Below are 21,458 nucleotides of genomic sequence, written 5' to 3'. Positions count from 1 at the left end.
GCAATGCGTTCCAGAGCCCAACTATTCTCTTGTGTGAAAAAAAAATTCCTCCCATTGATTTTAAAAGTACTTCCCTGTAACTTCCATCGAGTGTCCTCTAGTCTTTGTAATTTTTGACGGAGTGAATAATCAATCCACTTGTTGCAAGGAAAAAGCACAATTTGAAGTGTCTGTATGCAAATGCTAGAAGCCTAAAAAATAAAATAAGAGTTAGAGTATATAGCACTGAATGATGAGATATATATATATATAATAGGCGATAGAGGCAAAGTGCAGTGCAGAGAGCAGCGATAATTTTGGCTCTTGGTGAGGGCTTTTTTCACCACACTTCTTGGTGTATGTATTTAGGAGGCATAGCCCCTGACGAAACTAAGAGTGAAACGATTGGGTAGCCGTCGGGCATAAAGATAAGTGCCTTTCCTTTACAGCACTGGATGCACTTTATAAGTTATATAGAGCCTGTTTAAAATCAATTTATGTATAAAAAAAGGTATTTTTGCACATGTCACCTTGCTAAGACCGATGATGGAAACACCACCCCAGTAAGGGCACGAAGAAAGTTGATGAGTAGTGCCTTGGGTGTTTGAGGTCTAGCAAAAAATTCACTTGATAGAAGTTTTGTCCTCATTATTTCATATTCGAGATAGATAGATATAATAGGCATCTCAGAGACCTGGTGGAAGGAGGACAATCAATGGGACACTGTGTTACCTGGGTACAAATTATATCGTAAGGATAGAATATATCAAATTGGAGGAGGGGGGTTGCGCTATATGTTAAGGAGGAAATTGAATCAAATAAAATAAACATTCTGCATGGCATAGATAGCAGTGTGGAATCCTTATGGATAGAAATTCCATGTGTGAAGGGAAGGAATATTAAAGGTTGGGTTATACTACCATACCTCGGATCAAAATCTATTAGCAATTCCATCTCTGAACCATATTAACAACAGAAGAAACACTATCTTTTCGGTAGTTGCCCCTTCTCTCTGGAACTCAGCGCCGAATGCACTAAGAGAGATAACCAACCTCAAGAAATTTAAGTCTTTTCTTAAGACATTTCTTTTTAAAGACGCTTTTCAAATTTAAGTGTCCTTTTAAGGAATTTTAAATTTTTTCTTCTATTAGTCCACTTGTATTGGACTCACTTGTTTTTAATCCCATCCTCTTGTTTTTTCCTTTAAACCTTACTTTCCTTTAATTATTGTAGTTCTTCCCTTCATCCCATTCGTTCCTGTTTGTCCAGTAATGTTTTTTGTCTTTTTTTATGAAGTTATATTAAACGTTTTACCCTAATTTGTTTTTCCTCCAAATTCTTTATTCATTTTTCCATCTTACATCAAGAACTCAATATTACATCATTTAAACCTTGTAAACATCACTTGTATTTCTTCTAATAGCATCTTAAAAACATAAATTTATACCCTCTCCACCCACCCTTCCCAAAAATATTTTAATCAAAAATATCATATAAATATTATATTCTTATCTATTGATCAAACCTTTACTATAACTTTATACCTTCCCCTCTATGTAAAAGTGTACTTTCAGTGGATAATGGTGTCTAATCATTGCAATAATTTGTCAATGGCCCCAAAATCTTTTTAAAATTATTATAATTCCCTCTTTGTATGGCAATTATTCTTTCCATTTTGTAAATGTGGCACAACGAATTCCACCAGAAGGTATAGTTAAGTCTACTGTAATTTTTCCAATTACTGATAATATGTTGTATGGCAACTCCTGTCATGATCAATAAAATTATTATTGATGATGAAATTTGACTTTTTGTTCTCATTGACATACCAAACATTATTGTATCATATGATAATGCTACATGGTTTTCTAATAATTAATTTGAGACCAAATTGATTTCCAAAATGCCATGATACAGGGACAATAGAATATTAAATGATCTAAAGTCCCTGCTTCCAGATTGCAATGCCAGCATCTATTAGACTTGGAGCATCTAACTTTTGTAATCTAACTGGGGTCCAAAATGGTCTATGTAAAAGAAAAAACCAAGTTTGTCTCATACCCTAATTTTTATTGTACAACCACTTTGAAACAAATGATAAGGTGGTATATCAAATCTATATGAAACTTGAAAAGAGCAACACTATAATAATGGGTGATTTCAGTAACCAAAGAAAGAGCAAAAATTATGCTTGACACAGTAATGATCGCACCACTGACCACTATGTAGTACAATATAGGGTGAGAGAGAATCGCAGTATTTTGCACTAAGCTAAACACAGCATATAAATATGTGGAGAAAAAAAAGCCTCAGTTAATGCTTCATGGGCTCAAAAAAAATTCCACAGCAATGTTTACTGCAATTCTGTCACAGTGACCATATAGTATTTCATCCACAGAATCAGTCAGCATCAATATCAAAAAGCAAATGCTATAGTGTACTAACACCAAGCACTGTTGAAACTAAGCAGGGAAAACATATCTGTATTTTCACTCAGGCACAATGCTATTAAGAATGTCATAATGCCCCTGTATCGCTCCATGGTGCGACCTTATTACATTACATTACATTAGTGACTTCTATTCCGCTTGTACCTTGCAGTTCTATGCGGATTGCAGAGAAGCTAACTGGACATTTCCAGGAATATTACAGTTTAGGAATTGGGATTACAGAGAAGCTAACTGTACATTTCCAGAAGATTTGCAAGTTAGGTAGTGGTATACATGGAGTATTGCGTTCGATTCTGGTCTCCTTATCTCAAGAAAGATATAGTAGTGCTAGAAAAGGTTCAAAGAAGAGCGACCAAGATGATAAAGCGGATGGAACTCCTCTTGTATGAGGAAAGACTGAAACGGTTAGGACTCTTCCACTTGGAAAAGAGACGGCTGAGGGGAGATATCATTGAAGTATACAAAATCCTGAGTGGAGTAGAACGGGTACAGGTGGATCGATTTTTCACTCCGTTATAAATTACAAAGACTAGGGGACACTCGATGAAGTTAAAGGGAAATACTTTTAAAACCAATAGGAGGAAATTTTTTTTTACTCGGAGAATAGTTAAGCTCTGGAACACGTTGCCAGAGAATGTGGTAAAAGTGGATAACATAGCTGGTTTTAAGAAAGGTTTGGACAAGTTCCTGGAGGAAAAGTCTATAGTCTGTTATTGAGAAAGACATGGGGGAAGCCACTGTTTGCCCTGTATCAGTAGCATGTAATATTGCTACACCTTGGTTTTTGGCCAGGTACTAGTGACCTGGATTGGCCACCGTGAGAACAGGCTACTGGGCTTGATGGACCGTTGGTCTGACCCAGTAAGGCTATTCTTATGTATGTATTCTACTTGTACCTGTTCTACTCCACTTCTGTGTTTTTGTATGCCTCATGTCACTAAATTGATAAGTGTTTTTGGACTTTCTAGATGTAAAGGATGCTGGGTAGATCTTGGTTCTTATTTTGTTGATATAGGAAGTTACCTCTTTTACTAAGCCACGGTAGAGGTTTCTACCGCAGCCTGTAGTGCTAAATGCTCCAACGCTGCTCTGAAATAAGAATTTTATGTGCATTGTAGCATTTAGTGCTCTGGGCCGCAGTAGAAGCCTCTACCGCAGTTTAGTAAAAGGGGGGCGGGTTAGTCTTCCTGATATCAATGTAATTTTAAAAAATTTTATCAGACTCTGAAAACACTTTTACACAGGATCTCTTTCAAGGGGCCTCTTTGGCTTCAATATCAGATCTGTCCTTTTTAAGTGCCATGAGTCTTTGTATGCTATCATCTATTTGGCTTATGAAGTTGGAGGTCTCCCTCAAGTGCTCAGCATACATGCATTCTCTGTGGTCATTAGATGTCACTATTCTACCAACAAAGACACCCTCTTTCTAGTGCAGGGGTGTCCAATGTCGGTCCTCGAGGGCCGCAGTCCAGTCGGGTTTTCAGGATTTCCCCAATGAATATGCATTGAAAGCAGTGCATGCACATAGATCTCATGCATATTCATTGGGGAAATCCTGAAAACCCGACTGGATTGCGGCCCTCGAGGACCGACATTGGACACCCCTGCTCTAGTGACTATTAACGCTACTTTTTATAGCAGTCCTTGCTGACCCTAGAAGCAGGAGTTGAACTTAGAATCAAACTGGATATATATATATATATAATTTGTTTCTCATAGTAAAGTCGTGGGGGGGGGGGTGCCAGTGGCTAAGCGACACTCGCAAACCTTTCCTAATAACATGCTTTCCCCACCTGTGGAGGCTTGCAACTGGTGGTGCTCCTAGAAGATTTCAGGTGTGCCGCGGTACACTGGGGAGGAGGAAAGACGCAAGTGCCAGCTGACTGCCTATAGGACGTGCCTCTTGTGGTAAGAGGCATGTCCTGTAGACAATTAGTGGGCGCCAGCACCTATCCTCTCTGGCACCCCCACTGGCATCTCAGGGCCTGCCTGGAGGACCTTCACACACATGCGGACATTGACATGATATGTCATGCATGCACGTGATGTCATCACGGTGATATCCGTGCACTTCCAGGTACCTCGAGCCACAGCCACTACTTTTAGTGTTCCGTGGCTCGAGAAAGTTTACGGGACACTGCTCTAAAGGAAAGAATGAGATTAACAAATCGAAAGGAGCACCACTAGTATGGATGAGGATAAAGATGAGATGGTGGAGGCTGACCAGTAAGGTGTGCAGGCTTGTTTGAGGCTAACTGAGATGGTATGCAGAGAGTGTGTGGAGAAACATGCTGGAGTGGGGGCTGACTTCATTTTAATTAAATTCTGAGGGTGCCTGGGTGGGATATATTGGTTCAGTGTATTTATTTTGATATACCACCTTCCCACAATATACCAAAGCAGTCATAATTAAAAATGGCAAGAAAAAGCCCTCTAACAAACAATGCAATTAAAGTAAAAGACTGATCAGAAAGGAGCTCCCTTCAGTTTAGCAGTGTCTTTGAGCTCTCTTGTTCAAGGTTATAGACATTTGTCCAGAAGTGATATTACTAAAGATAGTGGAGCAGCTTGAGCAGGTAAGCTCTTCTGAGCAGGGACCATCTTTTATATGTACAGCACTGCATATGCCTGGTAGCGCTAAAGAAATAATAAATTGTTCTTGTTAAAATTTTTATTTTATATATATTTTTTAAAGGGGATATCCATGGACAATACTATGACTTACTGCGACTCTTTGAATATGGAGGTTTCCCACCTGAGAGCAACTATCTCTTCCTAGGAGACTATGTGGATAGAGGAAAGCAGTCTTTAGAAACCATCTGTCTGCTACTTGCATATAAAATCAAATATCCAGAGAATTTTTTCCTACTCAGAGGCAACCATGAATGTGCCAGTATTAACAGAATTTATGGTTTTTATGATGAATGTAAGTATGCTATTTTTACTCTGTTAAAATGAATTACCCGTATTTTTCGGATCATAAGACGCACTTTTTCCACCCCCATAAAGGGGGTGCATCTTATGGACTGAATACACTGCGCCCCGCCCCTCCCCTCCCTCTACCCAGGGTATCTTTTTTAGTGGCGATGGTACAGTGCAGTCTCCTGGACGGTTGCCTTTGTCTTAGAAGAACGATGCACAACACAGGAACGCGACCTTTGCGCTTCCTGCCTGGTTGTGCCTTTCTTTTGTCCCTTCCTATTCCCTCATTCCCTGTGTCCCAAGTTAGTGCCCCCTTCCTTCCTCCCTCCTTCCTATGTTCCCCTCACTGCCTTCCAGCCTTTGCCCCCCAAGCCAACCCGCCGGCAGTTTTGGATGCAGACAGGGGCGCATATATCCGGCGCTTGGGGGATGCCTGGTTCAGCAGCGGGTCAAACTCCAGAGTCCTTTTACATTACATTACATTACATTGGTGACTTCTATTCTGCCTGTACCTTGCAGTTCTAAGCGGATCACAGTATAAGATAGCTGGACATTGCCAGGAAGTTACAATTTACAGTATCAGATAGCTGGACATTTCCAGGAAGTTACAATTTACAGTATCAGATAGCTGGACATTTCCAGGAAGTTACAATTTAGGGGGTGCTTTCACAGTAGATGCAGAGGACGCTTACACAGTTGATGCAGGGGAGTTACAATTTTGGGGGCGTTAACTAGTAGAAGTGAAGGGGAAAAAAATTGAGGAAGGGGGAGAATTGAGGATTACTAGAAGGGAAGAGGAAGTTTAGGGTTAGTTACTTGATAGGGTCATTGGGGAGATATTAGTGGAGGGGTAGGAGGTCAGCGGTAGTTTGTGTAGAGGGGGGAGGATGCGAGGGGGTGATGTTGAAGGTTGTATAGTCTTTTTGAATAGCCAAGTTTTGATTTCTTTTCAGAATGATTTAAAGTCACTTGAAGTTGTCAACAGGTTGGTAATGGAGGGGTCCAGCTTCGCTGCCTGCGTCACTAGGAGGCCGTCGTACATTTTTTTGTGCTGAGTTCCCTTAAGTGGAGGGTGGGAGAATAGGATCTGGGTTCTTCTTAGTCTGGATATGCGGTTATGATTTAGACCAGGGGTGCCCACACTTTTTGGGCTTGCGAGCTACTTTTAAAATGACCAAGTCAAAATGATCTACCAACAATAAAATTTTAAAAAAACACAACGCACACTGTACGCATAGAAAATGTTAATTATCATTCCTATTCCAGGGTTTTTCAAAGAGGTCAAAGCAGATGACTCTATGCACTATCACCTCAGTAACAACCATACAAAAATAGACAAATATACCCCCCTCCCTTTTTACTAAACCACGATAGCAGTTTTTAGAGCGCAGGGAGCTGCGCTGAATGCCCAGCGCTGCTCTCGACACTCATAGGCTCCCTGCGCTAAAAAACTCTATTGCGGTTTAGTAAAAGGGGACCTTAGTGTAAAATATAGACAGCAGATATAAATTGAGACACATTTCGATCACTAAATTTAAAATAAAATCATTTTTCCTACCTTGTCTGGTGATTTCATGAGTCTCTGGTTGCACTTTCTTCTTCTGACTGTGCATCCAGTCTTTCTTCCCTTCTTTCAGCCTGTATGCTTCCTCTCCTCCACACCTCATTCCCTCCCCCAACTTTTCCTTCCTCTCCCCTGCCCTTTCTTTCTCTCTGCCTCCCTTTCTTTTTTTTCTGTTTCTCTTCTTTCCTTCTGTCTCCCTGCCTGCCCTTTTTCTTTCTTTCTCCCTGCCCTCCCCCAAGACACTGCCACTGCCATCGGGGACCCAAACTGCCATCGGGGACCAGGACCCAAACCGCCACCAATAACAGGCCCGAAAGCCGACGCCGCCCCAACCTCTCCCTGCTTCGGCCGACCAGCATCGCGAGGAACTGTTGGGGGAAATGCTGCCGGGTCCTGCCTTCGCGGAAACAGAAAGTAGGCAGGACCCGGCAGCAAGAAGAGGAAATGCTTCACTAACATGTCTCCCGCCTTAGCCCGTAGCGAACACTTGCTTCAGGGCTCTCAACATGTGCGAGCCGGCCTCCCCCCCCCCCCCCCCCCGGACATAACTTCCGGTTTCGGAGGGAAGAGAAGAGAAGCCGGCACGCACACGTTAGAGCCCGGAGCATAAGTTCGCTAGGGGCTGAAATCGTAGATCAGGACGGCAACACGAGTGCGATCGACTCGAGTGCCTTCCTGAGCTATTGGTCGATCGCGATCGACGCGTTGGGCACCCCTGATTTAGACGGTTGTTGAGGTAGGTGGGTGCTGTTCCATTTATTGCTTTGAATAATAGACAATAAAATTTGAATTGGATTCGAGCTCGTATCGGTAGCCAGTGTGAGTCTAGGTAGGCATTGGTGATGTGGTCAAATTTTCCGAGTGAATAGATCAGCCTGAGGGCTGTGTTTTGAATGGTGTGTAGTTAGTTTATCAAGATTGTGGGGCATGGAAGGTAGAGGATATTGCAATAGTCCACTAGTCCCAGGACAAGGGATTGGACTATGATCCTGTAGTGGTCTTTTTCGAAGAGTTTTTTCTTATTTTTCATAGGTTGCACATGGTGAAAAATGCTTTTTGAGTGGTTTTGTTGATTTGGAGCTGCATTGTGCAGCATCTATCTATCGACACTCCAAGGATTTTGAGAGAGGGCTGTATGGGGTATTTGGTGACGTTTGTTTCTAGTTCTGTTGCGGATGGGGTTTTCTCCTTTTCAAGTAGTAGAAATTTTGTTTTGTCCGAGTTCAGTTTCAGTTTATGGTCTAGCATCCAATCTTCCACTGCTTCCAGTGTTGTTTTTAGGTTGATTAACGAGGTAGGGTCTTGGGTGTCGAAGGGGAGGAGTATGGTTATATCATCGGCGTAGCTGAAAGATGTTACGTTTAGGGTATCTAGAGTGAAGCCAAGGGAGGATATGAAGAGGTTGAAGAGCGTAGGCGACAGCGGTGATCCTTGTGGGACTCCACAGGGGTTAGACCAGGGGTCTGATTTGTGGTAGTTTGACTTGACTCTGTAGGTTCTTGTTTTTAGGAATCCTTGGAACCAGTTGTATACCACTCCTGAGATTCCTATGGCGTCTAATATCTGAAGTAGTATGGTGTGGTCTACCAGGTCGAATGCTGCTGAGAGATCGAGTTGAATTAGCAACATTCTTCTTCCTTTACTAAGGTGCTGTCTAGCTGTGTCTAGTAGCGTTGCTAATAGTGTCTCTATACTGTAGCTGGATCTGAATCCTGATTGAGAGGGGTGAAGTATGTTGTGGTCTTCTAGGTAGTTGGTGAGGTATTGTGCTACTAGTCCTTCTGTTATTTTAACGTATAGTGGGATTGAGGTGATGGGTCTATAGTTAGAGGGGGAATCTATTGGGCCTTTGAGATTTTTCAGTAGAGGGGTGATTATAATCTCACCTAGTTCAGGTGGGAATTGACCTTCCATGAGTATGGTTTGAATCCATTGCATGAGGTTGGCTCTGAATTTAGGGGTGCGTTTGTTAGGAGATATGAGGGACAGTTATTCAAGTCGCATGATGCTTTGCTATATTTTTTTGTAGAGACAGTCCATATCAGACCATTGAACTAGTGGGAAGGTGGTCCAGGCCCTGTCGGCTGATATGGGTTCTTCTGTTGTAGGTTTTGTTACAATCTCGTTGAGGTATGTTGATGAGTTATTGAAGATGGGTCTGATTGTGGTGATCTTGCTTTTGTAGTGGTCAGCTAGTTGGGAGGCTGTTGGTGGGTGGTTTCCTTGAGTGGCTAAGAGAGGTTTGGTGTCGGTAAGGTTCTTTACTAGTTTGAAGAGCATTTTAGTGTCTGGGGTTTCAGTGCCAACTAGTTTGGAGTGGTAGACTTTCCGTTTTTCATTAAGTTTGATCTTGTATTGTTTGATTAGGTTTCTCCATTCAACTTTGGTTAGTTCTTGGTTTTGCTTTTTCCAGGCTCTTTCGAGTTGTCTACAGCGCCTTTTTAGTTGAAGAAGTTCAGTGTCGAACCATTTGTCGGATGGCCTGCAAATTCTGTTTTTAGGTTTTAATGGGGCTAGTTCATTCAATGTTGTTTCGCTTAAGGAGCGCCAGTGGCGTATGAATTCTATAGGATCTGTGGAGCCTATTGCGGGGTCTATTTTGTCCCAGAAAGTGATTGGTTCGATTCTTTGGAGAGTTATGTAGGAGGTTTTGTGGGGTTCAGGTTTGCTGTTACTTTGTGCCCAATTGATATTGAAGGTATATTTGTGGTGGTCTGACCAGAGGGAGGGATGCCAGGTACCATTGGAGATGTGGATATCTGGTGTGTGGGAGTTTTGGGTTGTGTATGCTGCAATATCAAGTTGGTGCCTTTATCATGCGTGGGTTGGGGGTTAAGGATTTAGTAGGAAAGTGCATTGAGGTATGAGAGAAGATCTTCGACATGTTTTGAGGAGTGGTCTTCTAGGTGTAGATTAAAGTCTCCGAGGAGCAAGTTATGTGTTGAGTTTAGCGTACCACTGCAAGCCATGGTTTTGCTGCAGCCCGAGTACAAGGGAGGAGCGGGGAGCCAGCGGCGCTTCATTCCCAAGCCACAAATCCATAGCGAACAAATTGCTGGGAAAGGCCTCAAGGACGAACTCTGGGAGGAGCCTGGTACATGCAACGATTGCATACCACCGGGCCAGAAGTCTTCCCCCCGACGTCAGTTCTGATGTTGGATAGAAGGTCCAGGCCAGCCGATCACTGCATGTGCCTGGCCTTTTCCTTCCCAGAGTTGTGGCAGCAGCAGGGGGTAATTAAATGGTGTGAGCAGCTGCAGAGGGCGGGCAGCGATTAGCCTGCATACTCCCTAGGGTACGCATACTGCAGGTTGAGAAACCCTGTTCTAGTACATATGTCCTCAACATACAAAATAACCAACGGCGTGTCCTCTTGCTACATTCCCATCCCTCCACTTTTCCTTAGACTCTCTCTTGCAACTTTATTTCCTTAACAACAGCAGAAGATGGTCCAGAGACCAATGGGGATAGCATACATCTACCAGCAGGTGGAGATAGAGAAACTGATTAACAGGTGGTCCTATTGGCTGGCACACCACCTGCATCTTCAGTATGCTCTATCTCCCAGCAGGTGATGGTCGCTATTCAACTAGCTCCTGAATTCTGGCTGTGACTGGAAAATTATTTTCTCCTGTTGAGGTTTCTCTTCAGTGAGACTGCCATTCTATTTCTCCTGTTGAGGTTTCTCTTCAGTGAGATGGCAGTTTTATTTCTCCTGTTGAGGTTTCTCTTCAGTGAGACAGGGGTGTCCGGCTGAACGGTGCCGGCTTTAGAGGTTACACCTGGGCCTCCCCAGGTCCCTGCCTCACCCTCCCTCCAATGATAGAGGGTCTGACTGGGTCTCGATTTTTCTTCTTTCCCTTCACTGTAAAAAAAAAACCCCACAAAGAGACCACAGTGACTATTAAACAATTCTGCCTTTGTAGTGCTGAGCAACCGGCATCTCCTGACACTATCAACAAAGTTGTGAGTATATGTTTTATTTGAACTTCTTTTCTGGTTTCTGGTTGTGGTGGAGCTGCGGGTTCAGTGTGAGTCTACAAAAGGAATATGTTTTTTATCAAATGCTATATTTTGTAGAGTTGGGGAAATGGTTTAGTGACTGACAAGTAAATTTACATTTGTATGAAGTTTATTCAGTAAAGGGCTTAGAGTGTATGAATAGAGCTCCATTGACAGAACTAGTGCCTTCCCGCGTGTTGTAGACACGCGCTTGTTTTCATACTCTGGCAGCAGCGCCACAGCGGTAGTGGGATTTCTCCTCAAGGCGGACTTTGCTTGGCAGTTCCCACGGCCGGGTGGAGGTAAATATTTGGATGGCTCTGGGTGTGTTCTTCACATAGCCGGTTCCTGACTGAGCCCATAAGGCATGTGCTTATTTTCCTAAGTTGAGAACGAAGCATTTATTTATTTCTCTCCAATGTTTATTTTAAGCATTTTATTTGACAGTGGGAAAAATATTTTAATGGTTGACTCCGGGTAGATTTTTTAATGCATTGTTGATAGAGCCAGCTCATTTCAGCATGAAACAGGCACACGCTTGGGTCTCCAGTGCTAGTGGGAGCACTGCAGCGTTCACTGAGTTTATTTTGCAGCTGACTAGGTCACTATCCCACGGCTTCCCTGTTTTCGGGGTTCTAAGCATCAGGAGTATTTCAACAGCTTTTGCCACTGGCGGTGATATACCTTGTGTGTGTGTTTCCCCACTCTCTCTGCTTGAAAAGACTTAACTACTTTAATTGTGACTGTACTGTTACGCCTCACGGTGCTTAAGAAAGAGATTCTGCCCTGTGCTCAATCGTCCAATCTCAGTTTTATACTGTAATGGGTCGGCAGAAGGCAAATTGCTGCACAGTGATGTCAGCAGCATGAAAGTATCCTGTGTTTCATACAGGTATCTTCATGTCTCTCTCGGTGTCCCTAAAGGCTGAGTCTATGTAGGTTTAGAGGTTTTCTTATTCTTTGTGCCTCTGTGCAGCACTGTGTGTGTCTGGTAGCAGTAAAGCGCTGTGTGTTTCTGGTAGCACTATAGAATTGATTCCTGAACTGTCTTTTCTATTTCTAGTGTGCTAGGGACTGCAAGTTTCAAAGCTTCTCGCACAGATTTCTCAGGTCGCCAACTTCTCATGGCACCTGCTAGACAGTCCCTCAAACTGGCAGGAAGAACTGTGTGGCTCCTTATAACCAGGGACAAGTTATCTATTCTCCCAAACCCACAGAGTAGTAAATGCTATGTGGCTGTTGGAATCATCCCTGAAGCTCTCTTTAGGGATGTGAGTTTTATCTGATAACAATTAGGGGGCAGATCGTTTCCCATGGGGCGGTCAGTGCAGCTTCTAGATTACGTCTAGTACGTCTTCACTTTAAAGGCAGTAAGTTTTTGGCTAACATTACATGGAGGCACTGTTTTCAGAATTCCAACATACTCCATCTTACATCGCAAAGCTGGATTTTTTTCTGGGAAAGTTCCTTTCTTCTTCAAGAATTTACAGCTCTCATCTGGCTGTTCCCTGACTGCTCTTCATTCTGAAGGAGTCTTCACTTCCTCTGGTAACTCTTTATGCTTTCTCATGAGGGGGGAGGCACTATGATGTCAGGGGGCTTTGGACATTTTTCAGGATGTTCGCAACTTTGAATCTTCCTCCCATTTCAGATTCTTTCTTGGAGTGACCATGTATTGAGCTTCCAAAGGTTACGTTCGTGCGAGACCCCTTTTAAGTGTTACTGGTACTTGGGGCACTAGTTTTAGTTCTTCTGGAACTAAGGGAAGTTATTCCATTTACTTCATAGTGCCTAAGACGGGGGAATTGGTCATATGGGGGCTGGATCTCATTCTGGTAAATTAGTTTCCCAGAGTTAGACATTTCTGGAGAAAAACTGTGAGAATATTTACAATTTCCTTATGGATACCGAATTTGCACTATCTTCACTTAGCTCTCATCGAGCAGCGCTATCAGTTTTGGCAGATGCCATTTGGCCTAGCCACGGCTCCATGAACATTTTTGAAAATGAGGGCAGTAGTGGCATTTTGGTGCAAACAGGAGATTCAGGTACTTTCTTTCTTAGACGACTGCTTGATTCGGATGTCTTCCAGCCAGGTCAATTTGTCAAACACACAAGGGTGATTTCTTTTATTTGAACTTTTTCTTTAATTCTTTGGATGTGAATCTTCAAATTTCCAAAGAGCTCTTTTCTCCTGTACTAATTATTGAAATATCAGGGGATGTTGTACACGTAGGAGAGGAATGTGTTTCTTCCCAGAGACTGGGGCGACAGATTACGGTCTCAGGTTTGCCTTCTTCAGTTACCAAGAACAAGAGTATGGGATTTTGTACAGGTTCTAGGATCTATGGTGATGACTTCACTGGGAACTTTGGCTTGCTTTCACATGAGAATGCTACAGCAGTCGCTTTTGTTCCAGTGGTTCCCGGTATCTCAAGGCTCCAATTGTAGTATCTAGTAGGCTCCTCAAGCATCGCTCAATATAATTTGATGGCTCAGCGAGATTAATCTTTTCAAAGGCATGCCTCGGTCTTTGCTGGACTGGCTCAAAGTCACCAATCATCCCAGGCTGTCGGGTTGGGGGGCTCAGTGCCTTCAATCCTCAGCGCAAGGAGTCTAGTAATAAGAGGAGACTCAGTACTCGTTCATTCTTCTGGACTGAAGCATGGTCAGGCTACCATTTCAGGAGTTTCAGACTATTCTTCCGGAATGACGATAAAGGTCTATTAGGACAGTGTTATGACAGTGGTATTTCTCTACAGCCAGGAAAGTACATGATGTACTCAGTTGGCGAGTAAAGTAATGGTTCTACTTCAATGGGTGGAATCTCATCTTCCTCTTCTGTCAGCGCATCATTTTACAGGACAGGAAAAGGGTTTAGATAGACTTTCTCACCACAAAATCTGAACATGGACTGTCTATTGTATGTAAAAATGTACAACGCTGTGTACGCCTTTCAGCGCTTTAGAAATAATAAATAGTAGTAATAAAATCTTCTACATCCTGGAAATTGGGAACTATTTGCTCAAGCGTTCAGCTCTTTGTATAAAGGTGAGATCTCCTAGAACTAGACCTCATGGCCTTGTCTCGAAATTCAAAGCTTCCTAGCTTCTTCAGCAGACGCAGAGAGTGGCAGTCAGAGGGGGTGGCAGCGTTGCTTCTTTCTCGCCTCTGGTTTCTCTTTTTAAGTGTTTTCCCCTGGCTGATGATTGGATGGATTTGCCATCTCAAGTTTGCTTTCAGGGCACAGTAATTAGAGAATCTCCGGATTGGCTGCGCCATCCTTGCTATGCAGATCTGATGAGTCTTTCGACGGCCGAACTGTTGAGATTCCTGGTATCTCTAGATTTACTCATCTAGGGTCCGATCAACATGGATATTTGTCCTATTTTGGTATTACGACCTAGCTTTTGAAAAGTCATGGCTGATGTGTAAAGTTTTTGCGAAGCATGTTATTTCTTCTCTTCTCTAAGCGATACAGACATCTTCACCTGTGGCTTATGCTTCCGTTTGGAGGCTTTTCCTTTCTTGGGTACTTCTCAACATTAACACCCTTCCAGAGTTCTATGATTTATATTCTTTCTTTTTTTGGCACAAGCGTATTGCCAAGGGCTTCGCATTCAATTCCCTTCAGCATCAAGTGGCAATCTTAGCTTGTTACAAGGTCTAGGTATCTTGCTCTTCGCTTACTTCTCAGCTTCATGTAGTTCAGTTCCTAAAAGGAGTACAGTATATTCGTACACCTCTTAAGAAGCCCTGTCCGGAGTACAGTCTTAAGATACTTTGTCGCAGTTTACAGAAGGCTTCGTTTCAACCTTGTCTTTTGAGACTCTAAAACACGGTTGACGTTGAACACGGTGTTTCTTGTGGCCATGGCTTCAGCTTGGCGGCTTTCTGAGTTGCAGGCCTTGTACGGCGGGGATTCTTATTTCTGATTTACAAATTCTGGAGTGTCAGTTCGGACAGTGCCACAATTTCTTTCTAAGGTGGTGTCATCCTTTCTTTTATGCTCTCTCTTTTCCTTCCTTCTTCCTGGGAGGAGGAATGGGGAGGTGAGCTTATCACTGCATTTTTTAAAAGGGCGTAGCATTCTCCACAATCTGTAGGTTTCTAACGACTTTTAGTCATTTAGATCACCTCTTTTTCAAGGGATGCGACAAACATATGGCAGCGTCCATAGCCTCCATCGCTCGAAGGGTCCAGGAGGACATTCTTTACGCTTACTTGGCGGAAGAGCTTCATGACCATTCAGCTAGAACAATGGCGGCTACTTGGACATAGTCCATGGGTTTTTTCCTTGGAAGAGTTTTGTCATGCGGCTACTTGGTCTTCCAAGAATACTTTATCTCAGCATTACCGGTTGGATATGGGGGCACATGTGGAGGCAGCGTTTAGTGCTTCGGTTGTTGCGGAGGCGGCGTTTGCTTCATAGAAACATAGAAAGATGACGGCAGAAAAGGGCTATAGCCCATCAAGTCTGCCCACTCTACTGACCCACCCCATTAAGTCTGAGTACTAATGACCTAGTTCCTTAACTCGATCCTCGTAAGGATCCTACTAGGGCATCCCATTCTTAAAGTCAATAACGCTGGTGACCTTGATCACCTGCTCTGGAAGCTTGTTCCAGTGATCTACAACCCTTTCTGTGAAGAAATACTTCCTTACGTCACTATCGAATTTCCCTCCTCTGAGTTTGAACGGATGCCCCCTTGTGACTGAGGGTCCCTTGAGAAAGAAGATGTCTTCTTCCACCTCGACACGTCCCGTGATGTATTTAAATGTCTCAATCATGTCCCCCCCTCTCCCTGCGCTCCTCTAGAGTGTAGAGCTGCAATTTGTTTAGTCTTTCTTCGTACGAGAGACCCTTGAGTCCCGAATCATCCTAGTGGCCATCCGCTGAACCGACTCAGATTGAGGATTGCTTTGCTACATCCCATTGGTCTCTGGATTCATCTGCTGCTGTTGCTAAGGAAGGAAAAATTATGTTCTTACCTGTTAATTTTCTTTCCTTTAGACGCAGCAGATGAATCCAGAGCCCCACCCTTTTTGGATATTGACTGTCGTTTTTTTCTTTTGCAACTTTCGAAGTCCTTTATTATTGCTGGTTGTATTCTGTATTATTACCTTTTGAAATTTGTTATGTGAAAGAAGTTTTTTACATGCTAAGCATATTGATGGTTACGGATGCTTGGGCAAGGAGCAATACTGAAGATGCAGGAGGTGTGCCAGCCAATAAGACCATCTGTTAATCAGTTTCTCTATCTCCACCTGATGATAGATGTGTTTTATCCCCATTGGTCTCTGGATTCATCTGCTGTGTCTAAAGGAAAGAAAATTAACAGGTAAGAACATAATTTTTCCATTTCCTACATTGCATTCTAAATTGTAACTATAGGATAATATTTTTTCCATGTAAAATGTATGAGTCTTTTCTACATGGAATGAATGTACTGTAAAATTTAGTGTAACATCTCTGATTTAACCTTATTTACTTTAGGAGCTCAGTTATACAGGTTTTAGAAACATTTTGCAGATTTTTTCATTTTTTGTTTTGCAGGTAAAAGAAGATACAACATTAAATTGTGGAAAACCTTTACAGATTGTTTTAACTGTTTACCAATAGCTGCCATTGTAGATGAGAAAATATTCTGCTGTCATGGAGGTATGTGGTACCTTTTTTCTATTTAAAATCATTATTGCATTAATGGACTTCTAAGGTAGGCTTGTCTCATGACATGATTACAAATAAAAAATTGAGATCCTTTACCAGTAATGAAGTTTAAAAAAAAAAAAAAAAAACCCCAAAGCCACAAAGTGAATTAATTATGTGTTAAATGAGCAATGTTACTTAAAGCAGCCCACTTTGTGTAATACAGTATGTTTGAACTTTCGAATAAATTTATCTTGCTTAAGTACACACAGAAATATGTTGAATATCTTTTTCTGATTGTACTTAAAGCAGTTGATTATTTTAGCAAAATATTTAGAATTTTCTTTTTAAGAGGTTTAAACGAAAAATAATGGCTCCACCTCCATACTTCACCAGCAGATGGAAACACTGATACACTTTGCATGTGTTCGCTTGTTCTTTGAAATACTCTTCCTTCATCTTAGTTGTTGAGAAATGACTGAATAAACCGATTTGCTAATGCTTATGAAATGGAGCACTCGTCAGTACTTTTAAGCTATGTATCATGATAGAATTTGACTCTTGAAAGAGTGCCTTTTAACTGAAATTCACCACCACATGCAGATTGTTTATGGTGATGACTTTGTCGCTGGGAGGACTGTGCATTGCTGTGCCAAAAAATATAAAGATTGTGAACTGGGATGGGCTGATTTGTCTGTATCAATGAAGTAGATGACTTGTGTCAGCAACAGATGATGCTCAAGCATGAAAAATTGACAAACTCTTAAAGAATAATTGGTGGATCTCTCAAAGTGTTATGTTGCAATCTTGAATACTGAAAGAATGATTGAGTCCAGAAGCACATGAAAGAAATTTGTTGCAACATGATACCACTAGGTCTCACACAGAATGAAACACAGAAGAGGCAATTACAATATTGGAAGATTACGATAGGTTCTTACCTGGATAACCTTTCTGTTAAAAGACATAGCTCGAGTCTATACTCTAGGTGATTATCCCCTGGTTGCAAGTTGCTTGCAAAAGGATGTCACTCACATCTTTGAACTCCTCCTCCTTCATCAGTGGAGTACATTTCTCCCTCCATATTCGCTGTGATAGGGGATTAACAGAACCGCAAATACTGAAAAACCACAAATAACTTTTTTATATGTTGTTTGCTGTTTTCTATTAAAAACCATTGTGAATATGGTGAAACCATGAATAACATGGTGGGAGACAGCCTGTTTCTGAAGGAGAGGCAAAACACAGTGAACAAAGTGCTGGGAATCATCGATTTTTTTTTTTTTTTCTGTAAACACTTGTAATCAGTGATTTCTCTATGCAAACTGATGTAATTTTGGGAGGAAGAGCCAGCAAGCTAAAAACCGTGAATAATCGAAACCGCAAATACGAAAGAGAGACGTGTATAGTATCCTCTTCAGTTTGTACCACAGTAGTTGATCTCCACTATAACAGAAGAAATCAGGAGGAGGAGCATGGGAGAAAGAACAATAATTAGCATGAACTTACAAGACATGGAACTCCAACACACAACTCATTATTTTTATTTGCAATATATCAGTATATGTTCATCCAACTGACAGGAGAAAAACTCCAGTTTCAGACTATAGATTGTCTGAAGCAGTACACAAGCACATTGAAAAACTAGTAGGGCAGGCCATACAAACTCCTATATCCAGGTAAGAACCTAATCTTCCATTCTGTTGCAAAGACATAGGAGTCTGTACTTGAGGAGATGAACCAAAGCAGTGCCAAGGGTGGAACAGATGAGCCTCCTGCAAGACTGAAGATTCAAAAGCAGCGTCCTTCTGAGCTACCAAATCCACTCTGTAGAATTTTGTAAAGGTATGAGAGTAAACCAAGTAGCTGCTCTACAGATCTCTTTGGGCCGAAATGCCCATGTCTCTGCTCGTGAGAACATCACGCTTTGGTCGAATATCGAATGAGCTTTGATAGAAATAGGTGGCTGTTTGCCACAGCCAGCGTATGTAGACGACATCGCCATGCTGAAAGAATGATTGAGTCCAGAAGCATAGATGCCTTGGAAGCTGGTCTGTCTCATCATGACTGACTGGTTAGAACAAACCACTTGGTCAGAAAGGCGAGAGTCATTGTTCCTTTCCAGACAGAGGAGTAAAAACTCTTCACATCCAGTCTCTGCAATATCTTATCTTACTGAGTCAAACTCACAATATGAATAGCGGGTAAATGGGACGTCTTGCTTGATGTGAAAGGCTGAAAAAACATTCGTAAAAAGGAAGGCATTGTGCGCAGGGAAATTTCAGCCTCTGCAATCCCGAAGTATGGCTTTTTACAAGAAAGAGTCTGAAATTCTGAGACCCTTTTCACTGATATAGTAGCAATGAGAAATACTGTCATCACCGTGAGCTCCAAAAGGAACTTCTCTCAAAGCAGCCTGTACAGAGGCTTACTAAGGACCTTCAAGACAATATTAATATTCCATGCTGGAAAGTGACTGGCATATCAGAGGCCACAATCGGAGCACAGTGGTATAAATTGATAGCTGGATTTAAGAATAATAAAAACTAAAAACTGGTCTTAGAGACATTTGGAGCATTGAGATAAAGCATCAAATTACTGCATCTCAATGGCCACAAATTTGGTCTTGGAGGATGAGATGTACAATGTTGGCATCTATGAGACAAACTTGTTTTTTCTTTTACATAGAGCTTTCTGGACCCCTGTTCGTTTACAAGAATTAGATAGCTCTAAGTCTAATAGATGTTGGCAATGTAGTCTCGAAGCAGGGACTTTAGATCATTTATTATTTTATTGTCCTTTTGTTATGGCTTTTTGGAAATCGATATGGAGCCAAATAAATTGTTTATTAGAAAATCCTGTGGCTTTATCATATGATACTATATTATTTGGAATGTCAATGAGGAAGAAAGTCAAATTTCATCAAAAAATAATAAGCTCTTACTTATTATGCCATTCAACAGATTACATTTAATTGGAAAAACTGGAGTAGATTAAATTACAGTTTCTGGTGGAATTCTCTGTGTCATATAAAATGGAAAGAATGTTAGCCATACAGAAAGGAAATTTTAATAAATTTCAGGAGGTTTGGGGACCATTAACAGATTTTTGTAATGAGTAAATTTCATTTTTCCCTTATTGATATAATTACAAAGTGTGGTGTGGGGGGGGAGGGATTTCTTATCTTATATTAAATGTTTGGTTTAATAGAACAGACTATATATAATATATTACATGATATATAGAATTACATATGAAATAATAGGGATGGGAGGGTTTAAATATTAATATAAATTGATTGATAGACAATCAAGTGATATTGTATGTGTTCAAATGTTATTTTCTGATGCACTTGTAAGATGAAAAAATGAATAAAGAATTTAAAACAGAAACGCAATCGGAGCACCCACCCCCCTCTCAAAAATCTGGTCATCTCTGGATGAGATGTCAGTGCTGCACCCGGAAGCACGCGAGGCCTGCAACCTGAATTTTGAGAAATACCACTGCCAGGCCTTTCTTTAATCTAGCCTGTAGAAAGCAAAGATTACAGAATTGGAGCCTTGAAAGACTCTGCATGATCTTTGGCACACCAGAGCTAAAAGCCTTTCAGTTAGTGGAGGCCACAAAAGTCAAAGGCCTTTAAGCTCGGAGAAGAGTAGAAATTACTATTTCTGAATAACCTTTGCTTGTTAAGGCTGTGTGCTCAAGAGCCATGCCATAAGGCCAAAGAGATCTGGGTTCTCCATGGGAATTGGTCCCTCATTGAGAAGCTCCAAATGAACCAGTTACTTGATGTTTCCATCCCAGTGGAGATGTATTAGATCATTATACCAAGGCCAACAAGGCACCATGATGGATTACCTTTTGAAAGCTGCAGAGGATCAGCATGTCAAACAGTTTAACTGCTATGTGGACCTGAAGAAGTAGCTTGCTAGCTACGAAACGATCCTACGCTGGCTGCACATAGAGTTTCTAAATCAGTTGGTAATATTTGTTTGCACGTTTAGACTTCTGGTTTTTCTTAGCAAAATATTTGATACCATAGTGGCAACAGATGTTTTTTCTGCCTATGATATATGGATGGTGGAGTGGTTTTTCCTCACCTTTGGAAACCGAGGCTTTTTCTTTCATGTGCTTGCATACGGTATCCTATTATATTGCTACACGCCTGGAGTTTGATTTAGCTTGTGTGGAGTCTTTTGTAGAGATTTTGAAATATATTACCCCCATTCCTCTTTTTGAGTTTTGTTTTATACTTATGTTCTTATGTACACCCCCCCCCCAAAAAAAAAAAAAAAAAACGCTAGCCGCGCATGCGCACTCAGACCTGCGTGATCTGTAATCCCTGATCCGTGATCTGTAGGTCCGTAGCCAGAGTGCGTATGCGGCGGAAGATCGGGAAAGCACAGCACAGCCGGCGACTCCCCCCCTCCAGCCCTCACTCACTGCCCCCTTCCGCCCTCACTCACTGCCAAAATCACCACCTCCGCCTTCTCGCCGGCTCACCCGCTTTTCAATGAAAAGAAAAGCCCTGGCTTTGCTGTCTTCTGTCCACTGCAGCCCGCCCTCTCTGACTACTTCCTGTTTCCGCTAGGGTTGGCCGCAGTGGATAGAAGACGCCGCCGATCTCCGTTCCTCCGGGGGGGGAGGGGCGTCTGGGAGGAGAGGGATCGCCCCCACCGAGGAGCCCAGCAACTTTCCGCTGCCTGGGACCCGAGTCATTTGCCGCCCCCCCCCCCCCCCCTCTTCCCTTACCGCGGGCCCGACTGGCGATTTAAGCAGCGTGTGCACCAGTCTTGCTTCGGGCCCTTCTACTGCCCTAATTTGCTCCGAACGTGCCAGAGTAAATCAGGGCAGTAGAAGGACCCGAAGCAGCGTGTGAAGACTGGTG

General features: G+C 42.2%; 1 protein-coding gene across 3 annotated transcripts in view; it reads left to right on the top strand.

Annotated features, from left to right (window-relative positions):
* The window catches only part of PPP1CC (protein phosphatase 1 catalytic subunit gamma), a 79,355-nt gene that overhangs the window by 12,801 nt on the left and 45,096 nt on the right, over positions 1-21,458 (top strand). For all 3 annotated transcript variants that reach the window (XM_033956197.1, XM_033956199.1, XM_033956198.1), the window contains exons 3-4: positions 5,125-5,355; positions 16,475-16,579. In XM_033956197.1, the coding sequence (XP_033812088.1) occupies positions 5,125-5,355; positions 16,475-16,579 (336 nt within the window). The remainder of the gene's footprint in view (positions 1-5,124; positions 5,356-16,474; positions 16,580-21,458) is intronic.

The sequence above is a fragment of the Geotrypetes seraphini genome, chromosome 8, assembly GCF_902459505.1.
Source record: "Geotrypetes seraphini chromosome 8, aGeoSer1.1, whole genome shotgun sequence".
Classification (NCBI taxonomy): Eukaryota; Metazoa; Chordata; class Amphibia; order Gymnophiona; family Dermophiidae; genus Geotrypetes; species Geotrypetes seraphini.
Note: the sequence above shows the minus strand (reverse complement) of the source record. Positions and strands in the feature narration are given on the sequence as shown.